The following is an 11611-nucleotide window of genomic DNA, read 5'->3' as shown; positions in this document are numbered from 1 at the left end:
GGTTTTTTTAACCTTTATTTTTTATTTTTTTAATCATACAAGATCATCTTGTTTTTAATGTAATTATGGGGGCAGCATTCCATGGAGCATAAAGGGCAAACACCAGGCCTGAACCCCCAAATAGCAAGTACATGAGGTAAAAAATTTTTTAAAAATAAAAAAAACTCCCAGTGGGTGGAGAACCCTCAAACAGTGGCAAGAAAATACTCCCCAATGGGACGAAATTTCAAGAGGAACCCAGCTACCCGGCATATTTTCATATGTATTTATGAAAAAGGGCGTTCAGAAATAAAATCGCCATTCGGAAATAAGTCCTTCGGAAAAATGTCATTATGAAATGAAAAAAGCCATTCGGAAATACATTATTATGATTTAAATTATAATCGGTTTATTGTGAAAAGGACAAGCATCATTTCAAAATAATATTGTTTAACTATTGATCGATTTCATTATTTATATATTTATTTATATACTTACACATTTATTTATTTCATTTTTGTTTAGTCCTCCATATTTCTCAGGCTAAGTTGAGAATGTAATCAGACCGTCTTCCAATCCACACTCCAGTACAGTAGATGGCGATAAGCATCTCTAAGTCACCTTGTACCTGTACAGAATCCCAGCAAAGAAGTGGGAAATAACCACTATAGCTCAACAGTAGAATGGGTCCGAAATTGTGCTTCTTAATTCATTTGGCAATATTTGCGTGGTATATATTTACGCTTTGGTCTCACTGCTCTTTACAAAGTTCAAAGGTGCATCCTGGAATCGCTTTATACGGAGGTCGATGGAAATACTTGACTTTTATAAACCTCGTAAGTTAACATTGTCTTCTTGTATTGCATACTAGCCAGCAACCGGCGTTTGAACTGAAACGTTACTGTATTGTAAACTAGCTATAAATTATGCAATTTTATCAGCGATCAAGTTGAACGTATTCACTGGAAAGAAGATAACGTGCCGCGTTTGAAAACTACTTCCGCGCAGTTTGGCAGGACTCGTAGCTGTGTTTTCCTGTTTAATTTACAACACAGTGACTTTCAGCACGGACATAGGTCGTTTGCGATCGATTGCCATTTACTATTGCTTTTTTAAGGGGAGAAACGTTTAAGATCCAATAACACACAACAGGGAACGTTTCTGTTTAAGCACTGGCCGCACTCAGGACGACCTTAATTTGCATGTACACATGAAAATGTGTTATCAAGGTACGCTACAAAACGTTTAGCCGGTTAACGCACCTGTCAAACAGGTTCATCTCTCACACTTGTTTTAGTGGAGAAACAGACAAGCAGGTAACTACTGTGTATCAGAATGCCAGCAAAGACTAACTGTCAGTCTACTTGCGACTAGCTCAATTTTTAGCGTGTCGCCTGTTGATGTGGCCAGGTTCCAGTATGAGCAAACAAACCGCTTGCAACAAATTTCCTCTCAATTTGACGAGGCTACAAACACATCGAGGCATTTGTTGTTTTTAAAACCATACTTTATTTTTGAGTAAAAGGGAATTTAACCTTCACAGTATTAATACCCTGAAATCCCCGCTAAAGCCGTTGTTATAATCCATTATCTTTATCGGTTAGACAAGCGTCATAATTATGTAAATCACAAATGAATGTTGACAAAAATATTTTTTACATCAAAGTTGGTATGTAGGCTTTTGCGACATACTCCAGCAAAACTGCGTTGGAAAGTAGCCTATTTAAATACAGGTTGCTCTGCGCTGGTCGAATGAAAGGCATCGTTCAGCCTGGTGAAAGGATCATATGAAATATTGTATGAGCATTTGATACAAAGCAAGAGCTCTTACCATTTGGGCTAAGTGTGTTTTTAGCGTATAAGTTGCGCTTTTTGTTGAAAATATCATAGATTTGAAACAAATGGAAAATCTATATTGGCTACATATAAGTGAAAGATAATCATCACGTCAGTGTATTTATTTTTGCTAAGTAACTTAGTAGATTTGCTTGGAAGTCATTTTAAAGATGTGCATCCCAGTAAGTGAAGAAATGTGTGTGCAGGGGAAATGCGTTTCTACATTTCAGTGGTTGTTCTGCAGGTTCTACACACAGTCTTCTTTGGAATCTGTTTTTTGACCGACGCAATCCAACTACTACTAGCCCCTAAAAGAGTTCCCTTGCGCCTTATCAAAATAAGAGATGCTGTCTTCACTACACTGGTGTTTCCGGTTGGGATGGTGAGTGCAAATTACGTTGGGTCATTTTAAAACCTGTGAGTGGTGTATGTTTTCTGATGCCTCAGTTTGAGTGTTGACTGGCGCTCAAATGTGGAGTATAAATAAGAGATTCTAACTGTGTCCTCTCTTCCTGCAGTTTGTGGTTATTTCCTTCTGGTCACTGTATACCTATGATCGGGAACTGGTATATCCCAAATTTCTTGATGACATTATTCCCACCTGGCTGAACCATGCATTAGTAAGTATTTCTAAGCATTTACTCATTTTGGATGTGTCAGGTACGTATAGCTACTGGGAGCTATGTCAGAAATCCTGACAGTGATACAAATCAGTTCAAAGGTGCACTCCTGAGTGATGGCTGCAGTCAGACACAAAACACTAAATCATTATAAGACATAAATGATCCAGTCAAGAGTGTAAAAAGCTATGAAAATTCCATTCATTATTCATTATCTATACCCGCTTATCCTGGGCAGAGTAGCAGGGGGTGCTGGAGCCTATCCCAGCATGTATTGGGCGAGAGGCAGCAATACACCCTGGACAGGTTGTCAATCTATCGCAGGGCACACACACCATTCACTCACACACTCATACCTATGGGCAATTTAGAGTTTCGAATTAGCCAATCTGCATGTCTTTGGACTGTGAGAGGAAACAGGAGTACCCGGAGGAAACCCACACGAACACGGGGAGAACATGCAAACTCCACACAGAAAGGCCCCAAGCCGAGATTTAAACCCAAGATCTTGCCATGAGAGGACAGTGCTACCCACTGCACCACAGTACCACCCCTACCACCGATCTCTAATAACCGATCTCACTTAACTAATTAGTGAAACAAGCAATACAGTAAATAACAAACAATTCATTATCTAACAATTACAAATGACACAATATTTGCAGCAACTGTGGGTAATACAAATATATACAGTTATGTAAATTGATAGAAACTAATTAGAACTGTTTGAAAAATCTTTTTCTGGAATGAACGTTATTCCAAAGCTGTCCACTGAAGGACACAGCTGGAATACAGCAGTAACAGTGGTGTCACAGCTGGAATACAGCAGTAACAGTGGTGTCACAGCTGGAATACAGCAGTAACAGTGGTGTCACAGCTGGAATAAAGCAGTAACCGTGGTGTCATAGCTGGAATAAAGCAGTAACAGTGGTGTCACAGCTGGAATACAGCAGTAACAGTGGTGTCACAGCTGGAATACAGCAGTAACAGTGGTGTCACAGCTGGAATAAAGCAGTAACCGTGGTGTTGCAGCTGGAATAAAGCAGTAACCGTGGTGTTACACACAGCTGGAATACAGCAGTAACAGTGCAGTTACAAACAGCTGACTCTCTTCCCTTCCAGCACACTGGGATCCTGCCTCTGCTCCTAATCCAGCTCTGCCTGCAGCATCATCAGTACCCCAGCAGGGGCAAAGGGATCCTTGGCCTGGCTCTCTTTGATGCTCTTTATCTGGCCTGGTAAAGTACAATGTACATACAGCACAGTACAACCATTACAAGCTGGACTTCATTATCCTGCCTGATAATGCTCTTTTGGCTGAATGGAAGCAAATCCCTGCAGCAATGATCCAACACCTAGTATAAAGCCTTCCCAGGAGAGTGGAGGTTGTTATAGAACCAAAGGACCAACTCCATATTAAGGCCCATAATTTTGGATGAGATGTTGGATGTCAGGTGTCCACATACTTTTGGCCATGTAGTGTATATAGTAGTCGTGTTTGTCAGTTATTGTTCATATAAATAAGATATAAATAAGCACTTATGTTGCTCCTACACTGGAACTCATCTAAAGAACTCATCAAAAATCATCTGCCAAATTAATGTAATATAATGTGCTTGTGGTCGGAGTCTTTATATTAGTACGCATGCTGCATACCTGCATCTCCACAGCCACAGAATAGGACCAGCTGACAGCTGTTAACTGAGGTGCTTCTGTGTGTGTGGCTGCCAGGGTTTTGTGGATACACCATGCCTCTGGGATCTGGGTGTACCCCATTATGGCTAAGCTCAGCCCTGGTGGACTTGTGCTGTTCTTCGCTGGCGCTGCACTGACCATGGCCCCCCTCTACCTGCTGGGAGAGAGGCTCAGCACTGCATTCTGGGAAACAGGTAGGGGAAAAAAAAGACTGCATTGCATTCTTGGAAATCGGAGGTAGGCAACTGAAAGGCTGCAGTGCATTCTGAGAAACAGCAGGTAGGAAAGAGAGAGGCTGCAGTGCACTCTGGGAACAGCAGGGAGGAAAGAGTGCCTACAGTGCATTCTGGGAAACAGCCAGGAGGAAAGAGAGAGGCCTTAGTGCGTTCTGGGAAACAGCAGGGAGGAAAAAGATGCTGCAGTGTATTCTGGGAAACGAGGTAGGAAAGACAGTCATTACAGTCATGGCTCACTCCAACTCGGAGACAGGAACAGCTTGCTCTTGCCCTTAAATTGTCTTATTTAGTAATTTTTTATCGTTTGCTAGCTTATGCTGGTAACAACTTAAGCACAATATTAGATGTTATTCCAACATAATGTCATGTTCACCATTTGCAGATTTCATAAGCGTCCCGAACAGACACAGGCATGCTCCTGAGCAGTAGGCCAGAGGCTGGGGCGGGACAGCACAGAGCAGCCTTCGGTAGGCCAGAGGCTGGGGCGTGACAGCACAGAGCAGCCTTCGGTAGGCCAGAGGCTGGGGCGGGACGGCACAGAGCAGCCTTCGGTAGGCCAGAGGCTGGGGAGGGACAGCACAGAGCAGCCTTCGGTAGGCCAGAGGCTGGGGAGGGACAGCACAGAGCAGCCTTCGGTAGGCCAGAGGCTGGGGAGGGACAGCACAGAGCAGCCTTCGGTAGGCCAGAGGCTGGGGAGGGACAGCACAGAGCAGCCTTCGGTAGGCCAGAGGCTGGGGAGGGACAGCACAGAGCAGCCTTCGGTAGGCCAGAGGCTGGGGAGGGACAGCACAGAGCAGCCTTCGGTAGGCCAGAGGCTGGGGAGGGACAGCACAGAGCAGCCTTCGGTAGGCCAGAGGCTGGGGAGGGACAGCACAGAGCAGCCTTCGGTAGGCCAGAGGCTGGGGAGGGACAGCACAGAGCAGCCTACGGTAGGCCAGAGGCTGGGGAGGGACAGCACAGAGCAGCCTTCGGTAGGCCAGATGTAGCATCTCAAATGTACACGGGCAAATATGAACAACTGCATAATTATTAATTATCATTATTAATACACATGGAAATGATGACCCGAGTGTCCAGAAAAGACTTGATAGAATAAATTGATTGTACTTGTTTCCTCATTTTGCTGACATGGAAAATTTGCATATCAGTTTTTACTGAGGCAGGTCAGGGGACTTGTGTGTTTATTCCTTCTGTGAAAGTGCTCACAGACCACACATTTTTTCTCTTTTCAGGGACAGAAAAAAAAAAGAAATAGGAGAATCTCAAAGAAAACTGGTGGACCAGGGGTTCTTGATCTGGAAGGACTGTATGCAAGACTCCAGGAGACCTTTACCCAATGAGGGATCATAATTTACCATGAGTCCAGCTGCTTTTCAGTTCAAAGTGTCAATCCAAATACATTCCATATTTGATATCCTTTTACTCTGCGATTGTTTTTAGCAATATTGATTTAATTTGTTTGAGTTCTGTAATTGTTCCTCTATGTGCTATGTCCCACTGGTGGTATTGAAATATAATGAAGCATGCACAGGAAATTGCATGAAAGGGAGCAAGCACCTAATATCCAAGAACCATCTTCAAAATTAGGTTTGATATGTTGCTCAATATTACCATGTCAGAGGACATTGTTGGTTGTCTCTAGGCAGTAGGCCTTCTCCAAAATACGCAACCAATGCATTATCTTAAAAGAAAAATAAGCACTCACTGTACTCCTAGTAATAGCTTTGTTTCAAATGTAATTCCAGTATTTGGAGTGTGAGAATGAACTTTATGATCACCAGTCGAATCCATCAAAATGGAAAAATTAAGGATGGACACTTTGAGTAGCCTATAATAGTTGAGGAATCTCTCTTTTTAATGTTTGTTAAAGTATGTACCATTTTGTACAGAAGCCCTAATAGGCCGTGGATTCATACAGTTTATTTACTCCGTTTTCTCGTGATAATGAACTGTCTGTTTTCTCAAGATCTCAAATTATTTACGCTAGTATCACAAAATAACAAAATTGTTTTCGAGGTAACGGCATAAAAGGTTACTAATGCAATTATGACATGTCCAAATGTTATTTAATTAAAATATATATTTTTAATCTCGATGGTATATTAGCTATACATGTTCTCAACTTTCCGCCATAAATACACCTTAGAAATGCTTTGGCTTCTCTTTCTGAGCAACAGACAAAAAGGAACCTTAAAAATAAATCTAGATAAAGGCTTCTGTTTGTATTGCCAGGTTCAAAGTGCAAAACATACAGGAAAGAAAGACAGCTCAGGCCATAGGCTGGGAGCAACTCAGTACAACAACACACACAAAGACTGAGCACCACTGAACACAAACGCAGGTCTAACACAAAGACTGAGCACCACTGAACACAAACGCAGGTCTAACACAAAGACTGAGCACCACTGAACACAAACGCAGGTCTAACACAAAGACTGAGCACCACTGAAAGCAAACGCAGGTCTAACACAAAGACTGAGCTCCACTGAACATGAACGCAGGTCTAACACAAAGACTGAGCACCACTGAAAGCAAACGCAGGTCTAACACAAAGACTGAGCACCACTGAAAGCAAACGCAGGTCTAACACAAAGACTGAGCTCCACTGAACATGAACGCAGGTCTAACACAAAGACTGAGCACCACTGAACACAAACGCAGGTCTAACACAAAGACTGAGCACCACTGAACACAAACGCAGGTCTAACACAAAGACTGAGCACCACTGAACACACACGCAGGTCTAACACAAAGACTGAGCACCACTGAACACAAACGCAGGTCTAACACAAAGACTGAGCACCACTGAACACAAACGCAGGTCTAACACAAAGACTGAGCACCACTGAACACACACGCAGGTCTAACACAAAGACTGAGCACCACTGAACGCAAACGCAGGTCTAACACAAAGACTGAGCACCACTGAACACAAACGCAGGTCTGATGTACGCAGGTCAATTCCACACACGAGCAGCCGATAAGCCCAAACAGGAGGAAGCCATCAATCCTGATAACCTGCAAAGTTCCAAAGGCCAAGAACGTCCAAATGGGAATGTGTCCCCCTGCTGGCCAACAAGGGAAACAACCAGAGACCTCACATTACAAAATCATGCTACTAATAATAAATAATATTGCATAAGAGCAATATTTTTAAAGAATATTGTAAGGATTTGTGTCGCAGGAAGGAAAAACAAGCATCTTGCCCTTTGGTCTGATTTATGTATTTATTTATTTATCGGCAACATGCATACCCAAGATCAGGTAAAACTGCAGCACACGATGTGGGGTTGTTGGGACTGATCAGACATCAGCTGCACAGCTGTGTGAAAATATTATCCTGAAAAGGGCTGGGCAAGTCCTCAGTGATCCTGCTCACCCTCTTCACAAGTTACAAACAAACAGTCATAAAAAAGCCAGGATACTTTAAAAACAAATAAGAACTACTAGGTTTATCTTTAGTCTCTACAGCAATGAGTTCATTTTTAAAAACTACACTACTTGATGCTCAAACAATAAATATTTAATTTATATAATAATATAAATCAAATATTAATAAATATTTAAATTAGATTTTACCCCATTAGTGATAAACTTTTTTTAAGTAAAAGTATTGCTTTTCCTCAAAAATTTACATTGACTATGAATCTCCATCAGCCATGTTGTGTTTATATCTGTGCCCTTCTTTTTTCTCAAGAATACAATTCTCAGCCAGTTGCTCATTTGAGTTACATTAAAGAAAGGGCTGGCATTGTTGTTTGGGACACGGCTCCACCAGAGAGTCAATTGAGCCTAACCAGCACTAGACCGAAGAAACCCTGCTATCCATCTCAAAAGCTGAGTGATAAAAGCTGTGCGAAGATAAGAGAGAACTTTTACTCAGTGGAGAGAGCTGGGCGAGTTGAAAGGGCCGAAAAGTGACGTAGAGTCGGCAGACCTTCTCAACGGGTAACAATGATGTAACTTTTCTCCTGACTGTAAAACATCCCTGACTTGCTTACATTCGGGACACTGAATCAATCACCGTTTTCATCGCATCACTTTCAACATAAGCAATATTGGAAGCACTGTCCTAAAATTTCTGTCCTGCTAGCGTAGAAATCTGTTATCACAGTGGCACAATGAAATGGAGAAATGCCATCTTTGGGGGAAAAAAAGTCTATATGCTGTCACTGCATTCAGATCACAGGTGGTAAAAGTACTCAAATATCACACTTACGTTAAGGTAAAGATAAACTATTAAATAATTACTCTAGTAGAAGTGCAGTTCACCTATTTTTAAAAATACTTGAGTCAAAGTCTCCATGTATCTGGGTTTTAATGTACTCAAATTTTCAAAAGAACAATTTGAAAAAACATTTTGTAATAAAACAAAACTGGCCATTTTATAAAATATCTAACATCTTTGTATAGTGTAAAGGTGTAAGGTGCCACATTGCCAGTTGAAAAAAGGGGCAAGCATGTTTGAATTTTCTAGTGCCTTGTTGACCCTGAGATGAGAAATAAGTGCCTTCACTTACTGTAGTAGGTAATGCCCCAGGCTCTGCTCTCGATAGCTGCATGCAAGTAACAAATACACCAATACAATTGTATTGTAAACGTAAGTATACCTAATAAAAGTGAACTTAGTTCCTAGTTTTTTGTAAGGGGAGTCTTATTTCAAAAAGGGAATTATCTAAACTCAATGATAAATAATTTAACAAGACAAACTCATCATAACTAAATGAATTGGAATGACCGTCATATGTGGTGCTGATGGGTCATTATCAGGTGGGAGTGTTCTGGCAGGGGGGTTCCTGGTATCTGCGTTCCCTCGAACGTAGTGCCAACTGTAAAGTTTGGTGGAGGGGGAATAATGGTCTAGGGCTGTTTTGCATGGTTTGAGCTAGGCCCCTTAGTTCCAGTGAACAGAAACCTTAATGCTGCAGCACACAATTACATTCTAGAGAATTATGCCCTTCCAACATTGTGGCAACAGTTTGGGGAATGATCTTTATTGTTTCAGCATGACAAGGCCCCGTGCACAAAGCAAGGTCCATAAAGAAATGGTTTGCTGAGTTTGGTGGGGAAGAACCTATTGGCCTGCACAGAGCCCTGACCTCAACCCCAACAAACGACTGCGAGCCAGGCCTTATGTCCATCATCAGTGCCCGACGTCAATAATGCTCTTGTGGCTGAATGGAAGCAAATCCCTGCAGCCATGTTCCAAAATCTAGTGTAAAGCCTTCCCAGAAGTGTGGAGGCTGTTACAGCACCAAAGGGGGATCCAACTCCATATTACTGCCCATGGTCTTGGAATGAGATGTTCAACGAGTAGGTCTACATATGCATTTGATGTTCAGGTTTCCACATACATGTGGAAATTTAGTGTAGGTTACAGAGTTTGAAAAATATTGCATTTGTCAATTGTTACGTGACCTGAAAAGGGCAGCGGCACTTCCATTTATTTCTATATAAAGAGTTTGATTCTGTTTTTGGAGAACGATTCATCTCCCCTTTCTAGCAAAGCTGTTATCAACAGTTATCTGAGTTGATTCCACCCAAGATTAATTAATCAAATCGTAATGCACGTTCGTGAAACGGAGGAAGCCCGAATTGAAATAATGACATGGTTTAATAAGACAGGCGTGAAATTACCATGAACGTGAAACAGGGTACAGGGGTGTTTGCGCAAGGCGGTGATTATTTACAGACCTAATTATTCCGCGGGCTTTCTTCGTGGATACACAATACGAAATATATAGATTGTCGACGGAGGGAGTGCAGTACACTACATATGCAAGCTTCTTGTGCCCTACGCGTCCATATCTATTTTTCTTAATTATGGAACAATGGCTTAAGTCCCATAATTCTTTAATTTATATAAAAAAAATAATTAAAAAAAACTTTGATGTGATTACTTCGGGAAATTTTTTAAATATCCAGCGTAAAGTGTAAGGTTTAGGATCTCTAGAGCTATCACATTAGAAATAAACTGTAGGAGAATTCGTGAGTGTAGAGTTATTGGTGGTGGTATGGTAAGGTAGCCTAACGACTTACTCTTAGCATCTTTTTGCAAAGCCTTGTCCCTGGCTTTGTTGGCGGCGACGCCGTTACTTCATGAAATTATGATTGTTTTACGGTCTTCATGTCCGTCCATTATGTCCGTCCATATCAGAAGAGTTTTTTCCTCAGGTGAGAAATACACTGCTGAAATACGGTCCATGTTTTTGTGCTATAGCCTAGGCTCATTTTTGCAGACACGGCCACTTTTATGGGAACGCGCAGATAACTTGATTAACCCGTGTTCACTTAGCAAGTCGATAACCACCTTCGTGATACAGGTGTTACACCGAAATCTGTGACCGATCTATGAAATTAACTATAAACTGTTTCTAAAAATGTGTATTTGTGCCTGCATGCACAGTGTGACATTTAGTGATTTAGTTATATCCGCGGTCACAGATTTCGGTGTAACACCTGATAGGTTTTATGGAGCCAGTTATGCAAATAAACTCTGGGTATGTTAAACTTTCTTCGTAGTATACCCCCGAAGCCTTGATGTATTTTGAAAACAGAATAATTATATTCTGTCAAAAGTCACAAACATTAAAATTAATGTGTGGATATTTTGACCAAACGTAATTCATCATTAGTTATTGTGTTAGGACTCAAATATTTCAGTTGACTGCCAAAAATAAGATAAACTTATAATTAGGCCTGTTAACCGTTACATCAGTCAGAGTAACTAACCTTCATGGCCTATAGGCTACATTACAGCACATTTTCTGTTTTTTTATTACAAATATTAATTGCCACTGACTATTGTAGCTGTTAACATAAATTAATGATGTACAAAATACACATTAACACATTAACATAGCTGTAGGCTACATATTAACTTTTCAGTAGTACGTGGTTGGCAACTACATTCGTTTATGCCAATTCATGTGACCGTATTGCAGCCTCATCGATTTAGATTTTGATATTTTCGTAACATTTCCATTTGCAGTAGACCTTAATTTCTCAGAAAGACGGGTTACATTCAGCACAAATTACAAAGAACTGTTTAATATATTTTGTAGTGTGCTATGCTTACTGTCCGTTATATAGGCTAGCTAGACCACAATGTTTAGTAGAGTTCAAAACAATATTACGGTTCAAGAACGGCTGTATAATATGACCCCGCTATAACCTATTACATAACTTTTGATCAGTAACCTTAAGTGACACGGGTTTCATCCGAACCCCCCGCCCCCTCCTCCT

At 41.2% G+C, this 11611-nt stretch overlaps 1 protein-coding gene across 2 annotated transcripts; it reads left to right on the top strand.

Annotated features, from left to right (window-relative positions):
* Positions 1-599: 599 nt before the first annotated feature.
* adtrp1 (androgen dependent TFPI regulating protein 1) lies at positions 600-6459 on the top strand. 2 transcript variants are annotated; one of them, XM_064299608.1, is made up of 7 exons: positions 600-815; positions 2060-2197; positions 2334-2435; positions 3558-3673; positions 4167-4324; positions 4749-4833; positions 5599-6459. In XM_064299608.1, the coding sequence occupies exons 1-6, from the start codon at positions 663-665 to the stop codon at positions 4793-4795; spliced, it is 714 nt and encodes a 237-aa protein (XP_064155678.1). In that variant the 5' UTR covers positions 600-662; the 3' UTR covers positions 4796-4833; positions 5599-6459. The 2 variants fall into 2 exon arrangements, with proteins under 2 accessions (XP_064155678.1, XP_064155679.1); XM_064299609.1 differs by lacking the exon at positions 4749-4833 and having other exon boundaries at positions 601-815.
* The last annotated feature ends 5152 nt before the right edge of the window (positions 6460-11611 follow it).

Source organism: Anguilla rostrata, chromosome 11 (assembly GCF_018555375.3).
Source record: "Anguilla rostrata isolate EN2019 chromosome 11, ASM1855537v3, whole genome shotgun sequence".
NCBI classification, from domain to species: Eukaryota; Metazoa; Chordata; class Actinopteri; order Anguilliformes; family Anguillidae; genus Anguilla; species Anguilla rostrata.
This window is presented reverse-complemented; position numbering and strand designations above follow the sequence as displayed.

Coding starts and splice junctions, on each gene's coding strand:
- adtrp1 (XM_064299608.1), top strand. CDS start 663: ATGGGTCCGAAATTGTGCTTCTTAATTCATTTGGCAATATTTGCGTGG. Junction 2,436..3,557: donor CCTGGCTGAACCATGCATTA/GTAAGTATTTCT, acceptor CTTCCCTTCCAG/CACACTGGGATCCTGCCTCT. Junction 4,325..4,748: donor CACTGCATTCTGGGAAACAG/GTAGGGGAAAAA, acceptor CACCATTTGCAG/ATTTCATAAGCGTCCCGAAC.